The 20,725-nt window shown below is 55.6% G+C and overlaps 3 protein-coding genes across 19 annotated transcripts in view; 1 reads left to right on the top strand and 2 right to left on the bottom strand.

Moving 5' to 3' along the window:
* The first annotated feature begins 148 nt into the window (after window positions 1-148).
* DOLK (dolichol kinase) lies at window positions 149-1,986 on the top strand. The gene has a single exon (XM_001500252.6). The coding sequence runs from the start codon at window positions 217-219 to the stop codon at window positions 1,831-1,833; it is 1,617 nt and encodes a 538-aa protein (XP_001500302.2). The 5' UTR covers window positions 149-216; the 3' UTR covers window positions 1,834-1,986.
* Window positions 1,987-4,494: 2,508 nt separating this feature from the next.
* Window positions 4,495-15,850, bottom strand: PHYHD1 (phytanoyl-CoA dioxygenase domain containing 1). 14 transcript variants are annotated; one of them, XM_070251612.1, is made up of 14 exons: window positions 15,803-15,850; window positions 15,490-15,695; window positions 14,217-15,400; window positions 12,909-12,930; window positions 11,951-12,121; window positions 9,367-9,442; window positions 9,184-9,231; window positions 8,092-8,147; window positions 7,947-8,009; window positions 7,290-7,311; window positions 6,080-6,208; window positions 5,865-5,981; window positions 5,059-5,185; window positions 4,495-4,957 (listed from the first exon to the last, which is right to left on the bottom strand). In XM_070251612.1, the coding sequence occupies exons 4-14, from the start codon at window positions 12,921-12,923 to the stop codon at window positions 4,912-4,914; spliced, it is 870 nt and encodes a 289-aa protein (XP_070107713.1). In that variant the 5' UTR covers window positions 12,924-12,930; window positions 14,217-15,400; window positions 15,490-15,695; window positions 15,803-15,850; the 3' UTR covers window positions 4,495-4,911. The 14 variants fall into 14 exon arrangements, with proteins under 14 accessions (XP_070107713.1, XP_070107707.1, XP_070107706.1 ...); XM_070251606.1 differs by lacking the exons at window positions 15,490-15,695; window positions 15,803-15,850 and having other exon boundaries at window positions 11,934-12,121; window positions 14,217-14,335; XM_070251605.1 differs by lacking the exons at window positions 15,490-15,695; window positions 15,803-15,850 and having other exon boundaries at window positions 9,367-9,498; window positions 14,217-14,335.
* A 1,366-nt stretch (window positions 15,851-17,216) lies between these two features.
* Window positions 17,217-20,725, bottom strand: part of LRRC8A (leucine rich repeat containing 8 VRAC subunit A) — a 28,203-nt gene continuing 24,694 nt past the window's right edge. For all 4 annotated transcript variants that reach the window (XM_005605853.4, XM_023629074.2, XM_001500261.7 and 1 more), the window contains one exon: window positions 17,217-19,073. In XM_005605853.4, coding sequence (XP_005605910.1) covers window positions 18,798-19,073 — 276 coding nt within the window. In that variant the 3' untranslated portion in view covers window positions 17,217-18,797. The remainder of the gene's footprint in view (window positions 19,074-20,725) is intronic.

Here is a 20,725-nt window from a genome sequence, read left to right as displayed (position 1 = left end):
CATTGCGTAGATGAGAGACGGTGGCGGTGACCAGGCACCAGCTCCCAGGCCGAAAAGAGCGGCCTACAGTGAAGCTTCCCTCCCGCTGCCGGAGAACGGGGAGAGAAGGTGCTGCCTGGGTGAAGCTGCCGATTTCTGTCTGGCAGGGATTGGGGGCCCCAGAGTCCGAGGCGTCCGTAGTTACCTCGGTTTCTCCGAGGTCCCAGGTCTAGTGACATGACCCGACAGTGCGCTCCCCCGGCTTCGGGCACTGGGGCTCCGCTGAGCGGGTCGGTGCTGGCAGAGGCGGCAGTGGTGTTCGCGGTGGTGCTGAGCATCCACGCGGCCGTGTGGGACCGATACTCGTGGTGCGCCGTGGCCCTCGCAGTGCAGGCCTTCTATGTCCAATACAAGTGGGACCGGCTGCTGCAGCAGGGAAGCGCTGTCTTCCGGTTCCGAACGTCCGCAAACAGTGGCCTACTGCCCGCCTCAGTGGTCATGCCTTTGCTCGGACTGGTCATGAAGGAGCGCTGCCAGTCTGCGGGGAACCCATACTTCGAGCGCTTTGGAATTGTGGTGGCAGCGTCTGGCATGGCTGTGGCCCTCTTCTCATCAGTGTTGGCGCTTGGCATCACTCGCCCGGTGCCCAGCAACACTTGTGTCATCTCGGGCCTGGCTGGAGGTGTCATCATTTATATCATGAAGCACTCACTGAGTGTGGGCGAGGTGATCGAGGTCCTGGAGGTCCTGCTGATCTTCGTCTACCTCAACATGATCCTGCTGTACCTGCTGCCCCGCTGCTTCACCCCTGGGGAGGCACTGCTGGTACTGGGTGGCATCAGCTTCATGCTTAACCAGCTCATCAAGCGCTCTCTGACTGTGGTGGAAAGCCAGGGCGATCCGGTGGACTTCTTCCTGCTGGTCGTGGTGGTAGGGATGGTGCTCATGGGCGTCTTCTTCAGCACCCTCTTTGTCTTCATGGACTCAGGTACCTGGGCCTCCTCCATATTTTTCCACCTCATGACCTGTGTTCTGGCTCTGGGCGTGGTGCTGCCCTGGCTGCACCGGCTCATCCACAGGAACCCCTTGCTCTGGCTTCTTCAGTTCCTCTTCCAGACAAACACCCGCATCTACCTGCTGGCCTACTGGACTCTGCTGGCCACCGTAGCCTGCCTGGTGGTGCTGTACCAGAATGCCAAGAGGTCATCTTCTGAGTCCAAAAAGCACCAGGCCCCCACCATTGCCCGGAAGTATTTCCACTTCATTGTAGTGGCCACCTACGTCCCAGGTATCGTCTTTGACCGGTCTCTGCTCTATGTGGCCGCCACTGTATGTCTGGCAGTGTTCCTCTTCCTGGAGTACGTGCGCTACTTCCGCATCAAGCCCCTGGGCCATACTCTGCGGAGCCTCCTGTCCCTCTTCCTGGATGAACGAGACAGTGGACCACTCATCCTGACACACATCTACCTGCTGCTGGGGATGTCTCTTCCCATTTGGCTAGTCCCTAGACCCTGCACACAGAAGGGTAGCCTGGGGGGAGCAAGGGCCCTGGTCCCCTATGCGGGTGTCCTGGCTGTGGGTGTGGGTGACACTGTGGCCTCCATCTTCGGCAGCACCATGGGGGAGATCCACTGGCCTGGAACCAAAAAGACCTTTGAGGGGACCATGACGTCTATATTTGCCCAGATAATTTCTGTGGCTCTGATCTTAATCTTTGACAGTGGAGTGGACCTAAACTACAGTTATGCTTGGATTTTGGGGTCCATCAGCATCGTGTCCCTCCTAGAAGCATACACTACGCAGATAGACAATCTCCTTTTGCCTCTCTACCTGCTGATATTACTGATGGCCTAGCTGCTGTGCCACAGCCATGGAGGAAACTGGCACAAGGGTAGGATGAATGGTCCACGCAGCAGCCACCCACTTGGGCATGAAGAACCAAAGGGTGAGAAGCAGATTTGACTTTTCAGTTGATTCAGATTCAGAATAAAAATCAAAGCTCTCCTAGTTTCTAGTTTTGCTAATATTTAAAAAGCAAAAAAGAGGGGCCGCCTGGTGGTGTCGTGGTCAAGTTTGCGCACTCCACTTCTGTGGCCAGGAATTCGCCAGTTCAAATCCTGGGTGTAGACCACATTGCTCATCAAGCCATGCTATGGCGGCATCCCACATACAAAATAGAGGAAGATTGCCACAGATGTTAGCTCAGTGACAATCTTCCTCAAGCAAGAACAGGAAGATTAGCAATGGATGTTAGCTCAGGTCCATCTTCCTCACCACAAAACAAAAACAAAACATAAGCTAAAAGGCTGAAAAGGCAGTGCAACAACCAAAGAACCTGAGTGTGCTGTAGACCCCCCCACCTCAACCTTGCAGTCCTCAGAGGGGAGCAGAGTAGACACTGGAGGCACTAGAACATAGTGGCTAAGACTTACGGTTCTGGTGTCACACTAATCTGATCAGAATCCTTGGCTGCGCCCCTCCTTAACTGTGTGAGGTTCTTAACCGCTCTGGGCCTCAATTCTCCTGTCTACAAGATGGGAATAATAAGAACCTGCACCTCCCAGCGTGTCGTGAGGACGCGGTGAGGTGTGGTGTGTGAAGTGTCCAGCCCAGGTCCTGCACATAATCAGCAATCAGTAAGGGAAAGTGTCACTGTTACCCAAGGCCAGTCCTCACCTCAGCAAAAAGCCAGGCAAGCCAAGGGGTTTTCTGGGTTGTCCTTGGAGGCCAGAGTGACCTTCCTCCCGTGGCCTCACTTGGAGGAGAAGCCAAGAGGCAAGAGCCAAGTGCCTGTGGTTTCTCCCATTGGGACTGAGGACCCAGGAGGAGCTGAGAGGAAAGGGGATCTCCTCACTGCACATGTGAAAGGGCTGGAGGAAGAGGATCAGGCCCTGGGCTGACTTCCCATTTCAGCCAACCCCACCCCTGCCTCAGGGTCTCTGCTGCCTGGCTGAGTGGTGCTGAAGAAAGATGGGCTGGACAGCACGGGGTCCTTGTCAGCGGGTCCTTCGTGAGACCCTCTCACACTCCAGTCTTGTCCAAACCTGTGTTTGTCTCTTCTCTTGGCAAGAATTAGAGCCTGGGGAGCCGGCAGAGGTTACTGAGAATTCAGAATGGCTCTCCTGTGGGGGCCATGCTCTGGCCTTGCTCACTGTGAGGGCATGGTCTGGATCTGCCTGGTTCCCCACCACAACCCCCAGTGCCAGAGGAACCTGGCACTTAGCACGATCTCGGTAGAGGTTCCCCAAATGGATGAACATTGCCCATCAGTGGGAGAAGAGCACAGCAGCTTTCATGAGGCTGGACAAGGTTATCCCCCCATCTCACGCAGCCTAACAGGGAGGGGCCTACCAGGAAGACGTGAGAACTTTGGCCCAACAAGGCCAGAGGCCCGGAGCAGAGCTCTCGGGAGACTATGGTCCTGCCTGGGAATCACTCCAAGTCGTTTCCTTCAGAGGATGTGCCCTGGGGCTCGAGGAGCCTTAGCAAATCCTCCCTCTCTCAGGTTCCCTCCTACTGCTTGCTTAGGAGGTGGCTGAATGTGGGAGGAGCACCGGCTTTGCCTCTGCGACTCCCCGGGCGGCCTCGGGAAAGGGCTCTGTCCTCTGGGCCTTGGTTTGTCCTGTAGACAGTGGGGGCCGGAAATCAAGGTTACAAACTTACATGGCTGCTCAGGCCTTGCAGGTAACGCCACGAAGGAGGACAGTGGAAGCGGGAAGCAGCTCGTGTGCCTCTAAAAGGCAGCTCCAGCCAGTCGTCACCACGCTAGGCGACACGCCCAGTGTGGCTGACCTCCCGTTCAAGGAAGCTTAGAGACCTGGATCGCTATGTGAAATCTCCCAAATTTCAAAAGTGTTTATGAAAATGCTGAGGCCCACACAAAACATGTCTGCGGGCTGGAATCAGCCGGTGGCCCCCAGTTTGCACCCTCCAGGCCAGGCCCCGGCTAAGCAGGTTTTGGATTTGGTCATTGTTCCTGCAGAAGGAAGCATGTCGAAGATGGAGGGACCCATGGAGCCCCTCATCTGGCCCCCTGATTGTGCAAGTGGGAAAACAGGCCCAGAGAGAGGAAGGGCCTGGCCTGAGGCCAGAAAGCGAGTTGGTCACAGAGCCAGGACCAGAATGTGGGACTCTGGATTCCCAGTCCTGGGCTTCTTTCCCCTCCGCATGCAAGGAGGCCCAGGAACGGAGAGGGCAGAAGCACAGGCTCTGGATCAGGCTGCCATCGCTGAACAACTGCACAGCTTTGTGACGGGCAGGTCTCTTAAGCTTCGCATGCCTCAGCTTCTTCATCTATAAATGGGGGTGGTTAGAGCACAGACCTGGAAGGTGTGAGGGCTCAGTAAGATGAAGCATGTAGAGCGGTCGGCACGGTGAGTGCCCACAAAATGTCACGTATTGGTATTAAAATCATGCAGCCCTCACCAGGCTGGGCTGGGGTGTCTGGGATGATTTTCAGCTGGGCTCTGATCTTGAGAGCGAGGCTGCTTGGGAAAGAAGGATGGAGAAGCTGCATTTAGGGGTCATTTTTATTCAATATCTAGCACATCAGTAATCAGGGGTTATTTTTATTCAGTATCTTGCACTGTAATCATCAGAATTCCATCTGAGAGGAGAGAAGAGTAAGAAGCCGGCAGGGAAGTGGCCAGAACCCTTTCACGGCTGAGAGGCTGGCTCTAGAGGGAGGTGGTGTTGGGCAGCGGGGAGGCAGAGAGACAGAGATCTTGAGAAGGCCACCCAGCCCGGGCTCCTGCTGCCCGGCTGTCACCTCCAGCCACATCTGCAGGGCCGAGGGGTGCAGATACTGGCATAAGGAAAGCCCAGGAGGAGAGATACGGCTTCCTGGTTGCAGCTGGGGGTTCAGGTGACCCGCTGGTATTTGCAGCCCACGGCTTCACCAGGAGGGGCAGTGTCCCCACCCTGAGACGGCACTTAGGTGTACAGTGGGGGAAAGGGCAGCTCAGCTGTTGGCTGGAGCCTGCAGAGGATAGAAGAGGTGACCTTGAAATGCCAGCACCACTGCTCTCAGCCTCCAGGACGTCTTCAGGAGCCTGGGCTGCAACACACCCTGCCACCTACCAGTTCTCTGGGCTCCAGACGGTGCCAGAGGCTTCCATGAGATGGAAAGTGTAGACATGGCGCGAGCGGTCAGACAGGTTCTGCTCGCTCTTGTGCACCACTTCTCCATGAATTAGGATGAGGGATCCTGGCAGGGACACAGCAGGTCAGAACACTCAGGGCAGGAAGGGACATGGGGCCCCCCTCCCTCAAGAGGTTTTGTGGCCTATTCACACCCATTCTGGTCCCTGACGGCTCAGGGGCCTGCAGCCTGCCTCAGGGTTGGAGGCTGTGCTGTTGAACCTGGGTTCCTTGGGATCAGTCCCTTCTGCTGTGTCCCATGCCCTGGGCAAGCCTGAGCAAGGGCATCCCCTGCGTGGTATTAGTAGACCCAGGCAGAAGCTGTCTGTTCTGTGCCAGGCAGCTGGGACCTCGCCAGTGGACGCTGAGCTGGACCTCAATTCTCCCTTTTCTAAAAGGAAGGGGTTGTCCTAATAGCCAGCATCTGTTGAGCACTTGCTGTGCACCATACAGCTTCCATGTATGCATCTTATATACATCATCCCACTGACTTCCCCGCTTTACATTTGGGGAAACTGAGGCTTGCAGAGTTTCAGTCATTTGCTCAAAGAGACAGCCCCAACATAGCCGAGTCTGGATTCTAGCCTGATCTGGGAGAACTGTTGCTCCCACTGCTTCCTGACTTCCCAGTCTGACCTTCCCTCTTTCTGTGACTTCATAGCCCTCAGGTGAGCTGGGTGCTAAAAGCACACGCCCACGAGCATGGCCTCAGGGCCCTGCCTCACTGTCCTCTGCATCCTGCCTACCTCTCCCCACTTCTGTGGGCACATAGAGGCTGTTGTCCCAGGCTGGGTCTGATCCCCGGATGGAGATCCCAGTCATGGAACCAGCAGGGGTCCGGACCATCCTTCTGGACACTCCACCTGCAGGCAAAGATGGAGCCTTTAGCCTCTCTTTTTTCCCTGGTCCCTCTCCCATGAGGGTGGGGTACTAGTGGGCAGGGAGAAACAGGTGTTCTCACTGGTGTGGGAGCCAGGGATGAACCAGAGGCAGCCGTTCTCCACCGTGGTGTCCTCCAGTGCGATCCACAAACCCAGCAACCGGCCCAGGGGCTCCGTGTACAGGAAGGTGGCATCCTGGTGGGCAGGGACTGCAGCAGGCCCGCCTTGGCATGAGGAGCCCGGCCTCCCCTCACCCCAGCTCACTTCCCTCTCCCCAGTCCTCTCAGAGCACTCCAGGTCCAGCCTTCCCATCCCGGGATCAGTTCCAGTCTCCCCACTTTCCTGGCCCACAGACTCGGGGCAAGAGAGTTCCCCTCTCAAGGCCTCCAGGTCCTAAAGGGCAAAGTGGCCCCAACAATAACCTGCCTCATAGGGCTGCTGGAGGAGTCCGTGAGACAGTGTGAGACGTGCTCGGTACAGGGCCCAACATTGAAATGGCTTGCTACAAAGTAGCTGCTATTGTTTAATTCCAGCCAGGTAACGAAAGCCACTGTCCTGAGCCAGGGACGAGCATCTCCAGCCACCAGAGAATCCAGCTGCTGGGGTAACAGGGGGCAACTGACCAAACCTCCACATTTTAACCTGCCACGTGCTGCTGGGGCCCAGCCCGGATGGCAGACCACCCAACAGAGGACCTGAGCCCCTAATAACAAAGTAGAGGGTGTTCATCTCTCCTCCTTCCTCCCCGAGGAGCTGGGTGTTTTCCGAGCACCAAACTTTAAGAGGGACTGTGACAATCCGACAGTGTCCAGAGGAAGGTGTCCTAGTGGTGGCACTCCAGAGCTTTCTGAGGTGGATTGGCTGAAGGAAGTGGGGTGCTGGCCTTGGGGAGGGGCTGGTCATCCCTCCACCCGGGGGAGGCTGTCAAGGGCATCTGTGCAGGCCGGGGTTTGGAATTACATCAGCAAGTCTATGTTACACCAGTCCTCCAGGGAACTTGTGAAAATCCAGATTCCCAGGCCCTTGCAGTCCTGCTGGAAGATCTCAGGGAATGGCACACAGGAATGTGTACTTTTAACCAGCTGGGACTTGCTGCCAGGTTCTGGAACCACTGCTCCCAGGCCTCCAGGTCGCACTCCCAATCCATGGTTCCAGGAAGGAATGGCCCAGGCTCTTGCCTACAGACATCTCAGGAGCTACTTTCCCTCCTCACAAAGACCTGATAACCACTAATGGCCCAGACTTCCCTCCGTGGCCTTTGCTGGGCCCCACAGCCTGTTCTCAGCTCACCTTTGCCTCCAATACGAGGTTGCTGCAAGAGAGACGAAGGGCCAGCTGAGGCCAGAGGAGAGCTGGGGGGAGCAGGGGCCCGCTCTGAGTCTGGGAGATGCTCTTCCCTACCACAGGTGTTGACCTCCAAGCATTGCACATGAGTACCAGAATCGAGCACCTACTGTGTGCCAGGCCCAGGAGGGCTTCAGAGAGAATGAGCACGCTGCCTGATGGGGCGCTCCCAGTGTGAGCACATGCATGCCTAACAAGGACACGAGGCATGAGTGATGGGCAGCAGGAGAGGCTGGGGCCCAGGCGTGAAGTCAAGCCGGGGTCAGAGATGGGTCCCTCTCTTCCTAAGGGACCTGGAAGGCTTCTTGGACGAGATGGCACTGAGCTGGGCCTTGAAAGCCCAGAGCAGAGCATTTCAATAGCCAATGAAGGGAGGAAGGAGTCCTGGGAATCCCCTTCCTTCCCACCACCGAATTTGAACTGAGCACCAACTAAGTGCCTGGCACTTTAACCAGAGAAGACTGACTTTGTGTCTTCTCCCCCAACTTAACAAAAATTCCTCAGGGAAGCAGCTTTTGGCCCATTGTAAGGAGGAGCTTTGGAAGAGCACTCTGCCCATTTTACAGAGGGTCAGCTGAGGCCTGGGGAGGCCGCGAAGCTCACCTTAAAGATGTACATGCTCTGCACCACGACAGGCATATGGAAGCCCAGACTTCTGGCCACGGCCTGGAAGGAGGCAGAGGTCACTGCCGGCCTGCCCACACTCACATCTGGCCCACGCACCTGCCCTCGCCCCACCCCTGCTCACCTGCACCTTGGAGGAGTGGGTGGCACCCTTGAAGACAGGGTCGTGGGCGTGCAGAGCTGCGGGACAGAGACAGTGGAGGGGCCAGTGTCCCACCCGCATGAGTCCCTTCCGGGCCTAACCCTGAGCACCTAGACTCAGGCCTCACTTTGACATTTTCACCTATTTTGTGTGCATTAAGCTTTGTGCCTGTTTATAACTGAGGAATGGGCCCCACAGATGCTTCATCCCACCCCAGGACCCACCCACCCATGACCTTCATCTTGACCTTCCAGCCATCTGGGAACCTCACAGCTCTGACTTCACAGGGCCCATAACTTGCTAGCGATCTTGGTACTGGCACTTACAGTATGCGACTTTGAGCCATCGTTTCTCTCCTTTAAGCCTCAGCCTCCTCTCTGTGCAATGGGACTGGAAGAGTGGCCCTGCCCCTAGGCCGCCGTAGGACCCAATGGGCTAATGCGGGTGCAACCACAGCCGGCCCTGCGCAGAATAGCCCCTCTTCTCACTATTTGCTATTATTACAAAAAGTAGCATTGAATGTACTTAATGCCACTGAATTGCCTACTTCAAAAAGGTTACAATGATACATTTTATGTTATATGTATTTTACCACAATTTTTTACAAAGCTACCATGAGATATCTTCAAGTTTAAAAATAAGTGGTCTAGAAAATAAATTATAATGTATCATCCCGGAAAGAAAAAAAAAGGGAGACAGTTTCCTAGCTTGGTTTGGGGTCTCAGGACAGGGACCACGTCCACATGTTCGGTGTTCCTTAAGGAGGCTCCAGGAAGCAGTGGGACACAGGCGACGCCATTCCCTGGGGCCTGGATCATCCCCAGGCCAGGCAGTAGAGAGCTGAGGGGTCTGCACGTGCCCACCTGCGTGCAGGCTCAAGTGGAACCTCTTCCCAGTGCTCTGGGGCATGCCATGTGATTAGCATCATAAGATGCAGAAAAGCAGGGCCTGAGGGGGAGCCGCAGCCAGAAATGCCATTTGCTGGGCCACTAACCTATTGTGGGCTTTGGGTAAAGGCCCTAAACACTGCAAGCCTCAGTTTCCCCAATTCCTTTCCTCCAGGCACCTGCTTACCGTGGTCAATTTTGTTGATGGATTTCTCCAGAGGGACTAGGCAATTTCCTATAGCAAAGGAGCAGGTACAGACAGAAGAGCTGCAGTCCACTCTGCCCCGGGCAGCTGTCTCAGTGCCCCCCAGCCCTGGGGCCCATACCCGGGTCCAGCCCCTCCCACACCTCTAGGGCTCCAGCTCCGAACCTTTCTCGTCAAAAACACCTTTCTCAAAGAAGAATCGAATCTTGTCGCCGCTGCTCAAGAAATACTCTGTGTTGTCCTGTGGAGAGGGGGTATCAGAGGGACTGAGACAGCGACACGGGGTCACAGCTGGGCCTGGCAGAGAGGGAAGAGGACTCAGATGCTTCCCACCCCGCAGGGCTACAGACCCCGCTGGCGCTTCTCTAACTTGTCCACTGAGGCACAGACAGTGAATGGGAACCCTACTGCCTGGAAGCACAGCTGGAACCTACAAGCGTGGAATTCTTGCAAACCCCTCCGTAAGTCACGGCACTCTTAGACTCCATATGATGTGATTCAGAAGACAGGCACTACGGTCAAACAGATTCCCCAGGTAGCCTTGGGCCACTTGTTTTACCTCCCAAAGCCTCAGTTTCCTCATCTGTAAAAGGGAATAATAATAGAACTGACCTCCCCCGCATGGTTGGAGGCTTCAAGTTGAGGCTGGATCTTATACCAGCTGAAAGCACAGACCCTGGAGCTAGAAGACTTGGCTTCAAATGTCAGCTCTGCCACTCACTGGCTGTGTGACCACACCACCTTCCTGAACCTCTCTGGGCTTAGTTTCCTCATAAAACAAAGATGCTATTAGTGGTACCTCTCTCAGAAGGTGTTGTAGGGATGATGAGTCAGTATATAGAAAGCACTAGAACTGTCCTTTGAATGTGCTATGTGCCATGTGAATGTTTGCTTTTATTATGATTACTACTGCTGCTGCTACATAGGAAATACTCAGCTAGGACATGGTTCAATGTTCGATAAATGTAAGCTGCTATGGCTCTTTTTCCGTTTTATTAATAACCTCTCCTTGTTAATTTTAATATCAGGTTTTAAATTTCTTAGCATCGTATGAAAGAGAGGCTCCAGGAAGATGCCCCGTGTTTTCCCTGTGGCTTTCGCCACCCTTGACCACCATCATATATATCACCCTACCTTCCTGCATGGCCTCATGAGTGGAGCTGAGTGGCACCGACCCCCTACCCGGGCTCCCCAGGTGGCAGAGCCCCACCACTCCCTCACGTGCACACATCTGCTCTCACGGGTGCCTGCCTGGCCCTTTCAAAGCCCTTCCCACTGGAAACTAGAAGTGTTTTTCAACATTCTTAGCTCCTCTGCACTAGGATCAGGATGAGGCAAACCAGTCAGGGAAGCATAAGGAGATAACAATGATAGTACAGCAGTGGTGCTAAATGTGTCAAGGATTTTACTGAACTCGTTAATTCACAGGGGGAACCAGTAAGATGTTCGAAGGAGAATTCCAAGAACCACATACATATAGGCATTAACCAATGCTGAAACCAATTTACACATCGATGCAAAACTGATCTGTCTACGGGGCAACAACTGCATTCCGCTGGACCCAGTTTATGTCCCTTTCTGTGGACAAGTATCTTGTGCATGATTATCGGTTCTGTACAACTCACAGAGTTGTCCAATAACTCAAAGACAAGGAACGGTGGAGGTCGGCCGGCAGGGAGATCTAGACAGGACATCCACTGGTCTGGTTTTCTTTTAATACCCGTTTCAAAGTCTTTCACGATATCAGTAGTGAATATTGAGGGCTTATTGAGTGCCAGGCACGGTGCCGAGCTCTTCGCAAGCAGTATAAACCAAGGCATATACACTCTTCTCCCCTCCATCCCCCACCCCCTCCCTGGTCTCTGGAGCATTCTCAGAAGGCAGCTTGGAGGGCACAAGATTCGGCCCCCTCACTCCTCGGAGCCTTTGAGTGACCTGTCTCTGGACATAGGACCCCCGTATCTCCTTTCTTCACTTAGAAGGCTGCCATGTCGCCCAATGAAACCGACCTTTGGGAGGAAATTATCGTTCTGTCACCCTTTTTCCTTCCCAAGAGCCTGTTCTCTGGGTGGCAGGGCTTCCAGCTGTTGTTGTTTCCTTTGTGCCCACCAGATGGCAGGAGCTCCTCAGCATGAGTAAGCCCCATCAGTGAGCCGGGCCTGCAGCTTTGACTTAGGGGCCGGCCACAGACAGGCTCCTAAATCCAGACTATGGAAGTTAAGAGAACTGTGTGGGAGAACCGGTGAGTCTCAATATACCCATCTTAGACTGTACTGAGTCATATTAAGTCACTAGGGGGAAACACAGTTTCTAGTCTCATTGGGTCCTAAGGCTTACACAGGTGGGCCCACAGAATCACTTGGCGTGGGCTGGGTTGCTGGCTGATAAAGGCCCTTTTGGGGGAGGAGAAATACTGAGGAAGCGCAGCAAGCAGGGAACAGCACGCACTTGGTATCAGCCAGATCTGGGTTCAAATCCTCGCACTATCAATTACTAACCGTGCAGGTTTGGGGCCAAAGAATGGAGCTTCATTTTCCTCACCTGTCAAAGGGGGGCAATAATGCCGACCTCATACATTCATAGTGAGGAGTGAAGGAAACGTGCATATAAGGGGCCTGGCCTGGAGCCCGGCACGGGGAAGGCTCTGGCCTGACTGTTACCAGAACAAGCCCAAGGGCTGCTGCTCTGGCTGGAGACGGGGACGCCCAACAAAGACCACATCCCCTCCTCACCTGCCCCAGGTGCCCACCTGGGTTTTCTGCTGCTCTTCTGCCTTGTTGAGGATGCGAGGAGGAAATTCCGCACGGCAGTGGGGAGGGACATCCATCTCGGCCACTATCTGGCCAATCCTCTGTTGCAGGGCCACACACTCCTCTGCAGACAAGAATCCTTCCAGCACCAGGAATCCATCCTCCTGGAACTGCGGGCAGCGAGGACACTCAGGCTCCCCCCTTCCCTCAGCCGCTCTTTCTGAGGACAGATTGGACCTCTCCCCCAACCCGAAGCTCTGTGAAGGCAGGACCAAGGGTCCTGTTCATTGCTCTGGCCCCAGCCTGGTCATGCTGTCTGGCACCCAGTGAGGAGCCATCAGTATCGGCTGCTTGAAGGAAGGCAGGAGGGAGGGGAAGGAGAGATGTCCTCACCCTTCCCCTCCAAGGGGCCTGGGTCACATGGGAATACAACCTCACTCAGTTATTCAGCTAAAATTGATTGAGCACCTACTGTGCACCAGACACGGTTTTAGGAGCTGGAGATTCAGTAACGAGCCAGCCAGCCAGCCAGCTATGATGGCTGTGCTCCCGGAACTGACCATCTCGGCAAGGAGCCTGACATCAAAGACACCAGCACACAGGGGAGCACACTATCACAGGCTGCTTAGTGCACGGAGGGACAGGGCTGAGAGCTAAGGCAGAAGAGTCTACTGTCAACCAGATGGGGAGGGCACAGGGGCTGAGGGCAGCAGCCTTGAGGAAGTGACATGTTATGGGGACCAGCAGGATACTGGGAGTGGAAGAGACAGGGAAGAGCATTCCAGGCCAAGGGAGTGCGGGAGGGACACGAGGAGCTGGGACCCGATGGAGCAGAGTGAGGGTGGAAGGGAGGCAGGAAAGTGGCACCCGAGCCGGGCCAGGCAAGAAGCTGGGCTTGATCCTGAGTGCAGTGGGCGGCCAGTGGGCAGTGAAAACACATGCCTTATTCTGACTTGCCTCCACTCCTCTCATTCTGAGGCTATAGAGACAAGGAGGAGAGAAAGAATATCTTTGTGTTTCCTTGCAGACAAGTGTAAAGTCTTAACCTTAACAAGAGCCTTGGAAGTCCCCTCTAGAAACCACTGTGAAGTGTCTGATTTCCAGTTACTGACCCCCATTCCCTCCCTCCCTCCCTGTCCCATGGATGCCCAGTTCTGCCTTCCACACACAGGATGCTGGAGCATTCATGACCACCCACCACAGGCCCCTCTGCCTTGGGCAGCTCTGCATGTTAGAACCTTGATCCTCCTATCAGCAGCAAGCTGAACAGTGATTGCCTCCTTGGCAACTGGGTCATCCACACAAACGGTGTACACGTGATCGAGTAAACACACTGCTAGGACTCCCCGACATGAGAAGGTGGAGGATCAGCAAAGAGGGGAGCAAAGGTGTATGTATGGGGGGTACTGACGGAGGCTTGTTAAACAAGCAATAAGTTGGAAACAACCTGAATGCTCAGCAGCAGGGGATTCGTTCAACAAAGTGTGGTTCGTCTACCCGGAACACAACCCAGCTGATGAAAATCACGTGGTAGAAAAATATTTACCGACATGGGAACACGTCCCCGGTCTACTCTGAGATGAAAAAACCAGCCAAATGCAAATTAATGTCCTAGACACTCTGAGAACTTGGGCAAGTGCTTTCCCCTCTCTGACCCTCAGACCATCCAACAGGGAGGACACTAGTGCCTCCTTTATGAAACACACGGCGAGCGCTCCATAAGCGTGAGCAGTAAGATGGACCTTTTAAAGATTCTAGGGCTATTTACCAAAATTTTGTCTCACAGTAGGAATTTATGGGTGGTTTTCCATTTTCTTCTTTGAGCTTTTCTGTATTTTTCTGCATTTTTCCCTTGCTCTCAGGAACACCCAACAAGGGTCATGTTGTTTTCAGAGTCTGCTCGCTCTAATTCCCACGGGGTAGCCTTTTGTGTTGGAATGCATGCGGACCGGCTGCCCTGTGCCAGGCTCCCAGGGGCCCGGAGCCCTTCATATGTCCGCCTAGACCAGTATTGCCTGATCCTGGTGCTTTATTCCAGTTTTGGTCACACACACACATTGCCAGCTAGGTCTTGCAGCCTGGACGCCCCTGGCTCCATGCACAGAAGTTAGGGGTCATGATTGGGACTAAACACTCTAAGTTTCACTTTCTTCTTATGGAAAAATGGCCTGGTGTGGGGCTGAGTTCCCGAGGACTACTGGAGATCCCAAGGGACTCCCGACTCCTATCTGACCCTCTGGGTCCCCACTCTCTGCAGGCACCTACCTTCTGGAGCTGTGAGGGGCTCAGGCCGGTCATGATGTCAAGACAGGGTGCAGGGTGGATCTGTGTGCTGTGCCTAAGGCTTGAGAGGAAGTTTGGGCGGGGAGAAAGGGTGGAGCCTAGGAGGCCCTGGAGGACTTAACCCATCTCTACCCAGAGAAAACCCAACTGGGGCCCCCAGCTTCCCTCCCCCGAACACACACAGACCAGCCTGGGACCCTCCAGGCTGAGCCCCAGCCCTCACCTGCACCCTGTCACTCCTGCCCCTGGATGGGCCCTTGCCTCAGCCCCAGCCCCACACCTACGTTCATCCCCCAGCTAAGCCAGGATTAGCCCTTTCTGATCCCCCTCTTGGTTTTTAACTGCTCCCTCCCAGTTGGTTTCCAGACACAGCTCCCAGCTCACTGGCTGCTTACCAGGTGCCCAGGAGTTGTGTTCTAGGAGAATCCAGCAGACAGGACACCTGAGCCCAGGTGCCACCACTAACTGTGACCTCCAACCAATCTGTCCCTCTCTGGGCCTCAGGGGAGGATTAGAGTGTCCCTGGGCCACCCACATCAACCCCTGGGTGGGGTGGGATGCAGAGTGGGTCTGGGGGACATGCACATCAGACCCCGCTGAAGGGTTGTGCATTCCAAAGGTGGAAGAGGTCCTCCGAGAATTGTCAGGGCCCCTCCCACTTCTGATCCCCTGCAACTCTAGGTGCTGGGAGGATTATGGAAGCGATGTACAGATGAGTCTGCAGCTCAGAGGAGGGCAGAAGACAGGAGGATCTTAGAAAGAAGGGGCTGGAGAGTGGGGGCCTGGGCCTTCAGGATGAGGGAGAGAAGCGTGGTTCTTGTTTCCCACTTCCCCACCCCCAGCCCCAACATGTCTGCTGTCCACATTGGGAAAAGCACATGCACACCCACCCTTCTAGCCGGCCTTGCTTGGCAGCTGACAGGGCAATTCTGGCTTCAGCTTCCGAAAACTGGCCACCAGCCTTCCCTGAAATGACACTTTCTGAATGGCAAAGACACAGAGCGTCTTGAGAATGAGCAGGGGGACACAGCTCAGGCTTCAGGAGCTTTGGCCCCAGTCAAGTCGTGTCTTCTGGGCCAGTGCACTGCACTGGGAGTAGCTGCTTCATGCCGGCTTCCCGAGGGCCCAGGGCCGGGGGAGGGCTGAGCCCCACTGGGCTCTCGAGGCTGGAAGGAGAGGGTCAGAGGGGTTAAGCTGGGCGAGGAGGGCAGGCTGAAGACAGAACCACGGGAAATACAGCTGAGACTCAGCTCACGGGAGGCAGGGCGTGGCCAGCTGTCCTGGTCCCTTCTGAGGGGGTCCTCCAAAAAACACAGAGACACCTGCCATGTGCCACCAGTACAGGGAGGGCCTGTCGTGCTGGGCTAGCAACTGCCCTGGGAACCCCCAGTGAAGACTCGCGGTGGAGGCTCAGTGAGGCAGACTGGGGTCGAGTCCACGCCCGGGCCTTACTTTCCCCATCTGCAATTTCGGGATAACAGAAGTTCGTTTTGTAAGGAGGAAGATGAATTCTTACTGCTGACAAGAAGCTTGGCACAGAGCTGGGCACTCAGTGAGTGCGTACTCACCATGCACCGAACGTTAGTGGGGCTGTTCTGGGTGGAATGTGAGGGTATTTTTCATTTGTTTTTTGAACTTCCCCAGGTTTTCAAACTGCGCTTGGAGTCAGAGAGACCACCCCTGTGGTTTAAGTGGAGTGGGGAGCTTTTGTTAGGAGGTTGTGAGGGAGGGAACGGGGTCAGGGAGGGAATGTGGCGGGTGGTGCTGGGCCTGGCGTTTGTTTACTCATTCTGCTCAGGCTCTGGGAAGCGGTGGGAGGCGTTTGCACATTGCTGTTGTTTCCAAAAACTAACCAGCTCCAGATGGAACAGTGCTGCTCCAGGCACTGGGAGGCCCCAAGGCTGGGTCCGGGCATGGGAGTTTGGGGAGAGAGAGGTAGCACCAGACAGGAGGGGAAGACCTCCACTCTGGAGACACAGGAGGGTCCGAGAGGGGGGTCACAGTCCAGCTGCTCAGTCCTGAGGTCACCTGGAGGGGTCAGAGTCCCATGGAGGGAGGAAAGGCAGACTCCGGCCTGTTCCAGAGGAAGTGCCCATGCAGCAGCTAAGGCTTCACCGTAAGGCTGAGGTCAGAAGCGATGGCCTTTCTTCTTCCCCCAAAGACCCCTGTCCCAGGGCCCCTTAGTCAGTCCAGCACAAGCCTCTCTGGTCTGGGAGGAAGATATCCGTGACTGGGTACTGGGAGCCAGGCCCTCTGCTGAAAAGTCCACCCAAATGCAGAATCATCAGGAGTCAGCCTCAGAGCAATGCTGCATGGCTGCCAACACCATCCTCATGTTACCAATGAGGAAACTGAGGCCCCACATCAAATAAATGGCAGAGCTAGGATTAGAAGGCAGCCCTGTCCACCTCTCTGAGCCTCTGCCCTGGACCCCAGCACCTTTCCCAATGTCCCAAAGGGGCTGCGAGCAGCTCAGGCCCTCTCACGGTGACTCTCTGCCCCACCTCTGCAGAACCCTGGGACTGGCTGTTGGAATCACAAGGGACCTGTGAGGGCACAGAGTGGCAATGCCCATTCCAGATGGGATATGGAGGCCACGGGAGGGAAGGCATCTGCCCAGCTCCAGGCAGGGGATGACTGAGCTGGGACAAGGACTGCCTCCCTTTCCACTGCCCTCCCTTCCCTCCCCCAATCCAGCAAAGCTCATGAGGGCCCAAACCACAGGCCACTGGGCCTGCAGACAATGTGCTGACTGCAGGATCCCGGCCTGGGCCCACACGTGACTTGTAACAGACGCTCCATCCAGCTGTCGTCCAGCAGCTGCCTCTAAGGAGCTTACAGTTGCATGGGGCAGGGAGAGGAGCAGAGCTAACTATCTTGTAGGTGCCCAACGAATAGTCACTCAACAAACTAGTGCACAGGGCCCACTGGGCCCCTGAGAGCTGAGGGAAGGGACCCCCACGAGATGGAGGCCTCCAGAGGTACTTTCTGTTATAGGTTTATTTGATGTTTGAACCAAGTCTACAAGTTCAGACCCACATGTAACAGATTGCTTCATGGTTGTCAGAGGCCAGTGTGCATTATTTCTGAGGATTACATCTGCCGACATGATGCAGAAAACACAAATGGACAGACAAATGGACATAATCATTAAGACAAGAGACGCTAAAACGTGCCTTAGTGTCCAAGTGAGTGATCTAAGGTGGGGACCCTTCTAAGGCGGGAACCCCGGTGACTGATCTAAAGCGAGCTGGCTTCCCACCCCCAGGCCCTAAGGGGGCTGTGTGCACCGGGCGCCTGGGACAGAAACTGGAACCCAAACGTGGGGAGCCTGCCCTCCCAGTGGTGACCTCCCCACCCACGACCCCACCTCCAACAGTCTGTTCTCAGGGACCAGGTGGTGACAGGGCTGATGTAAGCAGCTGAGGCTAGCGGTGGCAAATTCATGACACACAAGGTGGGAAGGCAGAGTCCGGGCGAGGTAGCTCCTCTCAGCTCCTTAACACTGCGATGAGGGAGGGTGGGATGGAGCACCGTTCATCCAGGAATTTGTCAGCCCACGTCTCCCCCCTTCTTGGCCGCTCCAGAACATTCCCTTTGGCCAACAGCCTCGGAAATGAGCGCCTGCCAAGACACATGGAGGAGAAAGAAAACAAGACACCAAAAACAAAACAAAAATCCCCACCCTAGGAGAGGAACAAACAGAACTCCTGGACCAAGGTCACAGCAGATTCGGAAGACATCCTGCAGCCTGTGCCCACCAGAGAGGAGGAGACACAATTCAGGTCTTGCTGGTCTGCTGAAGGACAATGCTGCCCCACCCTGAGACCCCAACTCACTGGCCTTTAGTGTCTTTTTTTTAAGTTTTTTCTTTTTAATACCCAAACCCTCAATTTTCAAAGCTTAAAAAAATTTTTTTTTTACTTAAAAAAAAAAACCCAACATCTAAAATGGATGAGGCAAGTCCCAGGCCTGGCCTTTCCACCTGGCAGCCTGCTCTCCCACAGGCCCTGCCGCCAAAGCCCACCCAGCACCACTGGGCAACTGCCCCACAGGTGCTTTGCACTGGAACACTCTGCTCACTCTGAGTGGGCAGTACATGCCACAGCATCACCGAAAAAGGAGAAGGCGACACAGCCCACCCTTCCTCCAACACCCCCATCCGAGCTGAGCTTCCACGGGAATGTATAAGTTATCTGCAAGGAGGGGACATGAGGTGGAGAAAAATAAATACCAAGAGCTAAGTAGATGTCCCTGGACCTCTGGCACTGGCTCAGCCTCTGGGGCAGAGGTGGCCTCCAGGGAGGAGGCCCTGATTGTCCGAATACCGTGCTCTGGGATGGACTACAGGTCTCTGATCCCCCAAGGCGCCTGCCCGGGGGCACGTGTCTCAGAGGGAGAGAAGGGGCCAGCCCCTTAGGTACTGTCCTGTCACCAGGCCCAGCTCGCATCTGGCCCTGGGATGGTAGTCCCGGGGTTTCTGGGTTCCTGGGCCTGCGGACTCCTCGGGGTCCTGCTGCTGGCCGCTCAGGGCTGGCTCCGTGCTCGGCTGCCTGCCTGTGCTCAGGCCTGCTCCTTGTCGGCCCTCCAGAGCCGTTCCTTGACCTCGGGCGGCAGGGTGTTGAACAGGTCCTCCTCCACCACCAGGCCACTGCGCTTGAGCAGCGGGCACTCGCCCAGCTCCACGGGCAGGCACTCCAGCCGGTTGCCCCGCAGCTCGATCTGGGTGAGGTTGGTCAGCTCGCCCACCCTCGAGGGCAGCGACTGCAGCACGTTGTTGCCCAGGTGCAGGGCCCGCAGTTTCCGGCACTGGAAGAGCTCCGGGGGCAGCGCTTCGATCTGGAGGGGAAGGAGCAGGGGCCAAAGTGAGGTGAGCCAGGCTCAGACCCGGGGCCTCCAGGCCTGAGGCTTCCCTTCCCTCCTCCCTCCCTCCCCCAGGTACCAGCACCTTCTCTGAGGCCCGTTTTAGCTCCCTTGGGCCCCAGGCACCAGCACACTCTAGACCAAAGTCTGGCTCACTTCCACCTGTACTTTAGGTCCTGGTTCTGGAGTCACTTCCTCCAGGAAGCCTTCCATGACCTCCTGGGTAACCTACGGCACCCCCACCCCCCCAGCACTGGTCCCTCTATAGTGAGACTGCTTGATCGCCTGTCACACCGGGACTGTGGGCTCTGAGAGGGCAGGACTGGGTCCGCCTTGCTCCCTGCTGTCTCCTAGCACCTGGCACCCTAAGAAGCATATCACACGAGCCAGCTACTACCAATCCCCCTCCTCCACTGCCCAGGACTCACCAGGAGCTAGGCTGTCGGTCCTGCCTGGTTTAAGAGCAAGCTATGAAAGCAGAGTGGAATGCTGAGAACATTCCACACCCCAAACTGTTTCTGAGAACTAGAGAGAGCTCACCAACAGAGGTGAGAACCCTGGCTGTGTCGCTTCCCCTTCCTGGGCCTCACTTTCCTCGTCTGTCAAGTCACAGGCTGATCGTGAGCGCAGGGGGGCCAGTATTGGCCATTCAGAGTCCCTTCCTTCTGATTTTACAAAACCTGAATAATGGGCAACACCCATAAGCAGCTTACTCCGTGGCAGTCTCGCTCTGAGCACCGATAACTATTAACTCATTGAACCCTCAGGACTACCTGTAAATACTCTGTAGAGACTCCTTCCATTTAACAGGTGGGATAACTGAGGCCCTGAAGAAGCCCAGAGGTTCACAGCTGGAAAGTGGTGGAGCCAAGATTTGAACCCATGGGTTCAACAGCCCACTGTCCACACTGCTGGTGGAGCAAGAACACTGTGGCCCGAGGGGGGACATGCTGAGTCTGCTGGCAAACAGGAAGAGCTCCACAAACACCAGGTCCCTACCCTTCTGTGAGTGCTCAGGGTTCTTATGGAGCCTAGTGCCCTGAAACGATCTCCTCCAGAAATGATGGGCAGGACAGACCCTACCAGCAGGGCAGCAGCCAGGAGACTTGGGCTCCGATCGCATGTGAGGACGATGGGAAGACTGTACAATAACCTCTCTGGGCTTGCTCTGTCGCTGTCCCCATTTTCCTGCTGAGGAGGCTGAGGTCTGGAGAGGTGAGAGGCAGCGTGTCCGAGGCCGCACAGCCAGCAAGGGGCAGGAGAGGGTGCAAGGCTTGCTCCCTCCAACTCAGGGCCGCGCTGTATCCCCATTCTGCCAAATAGGGCGCTCACTGGCAGTGTAACCCTGGGCAAGGCTCTTTCCCTCCCCGGGCCTCAGTTTCCCCATCTGTAGAATGAAAGGGCAGGATAGAAACACCTCTCGGCTCAGATGTTCTGTGGCTGAGGACCTCTGGGCAGACCTGGACCTCCCAGGCTCTCATCCTGTCTGTCTGTTTTTGGGAGAGGACGCTGGTTCCAGGTGAGGAACTTGCCCTTCCCAGCAGGGAAGTCAGTGTGGCCACGGCTGGGCCATGTGGACATTTTAAAGGAGATGCCTGACTCAGGCCTCCAAAATTGCCACCACTGTG

This window comes from Equus caballus, chromosome 25 (assembly GCF_041296265.1).
Source record: "Equus caballus isolate H_3958 breed thoroughbred chromosome 25, TB-T2T, whole genome shotgun sequence".
Classification (NCBI taxonomy): Eukaryota; Metazoa; Chordata; class Mammalia; order Perissodactyla; family Equidae; genus Equus; species Equus caballus.
The sequence above is the reverse complement of the archived record's forward strand: the minus strand, read 5'-3'. Positions and strand labels throughout refer to the sequence as shown.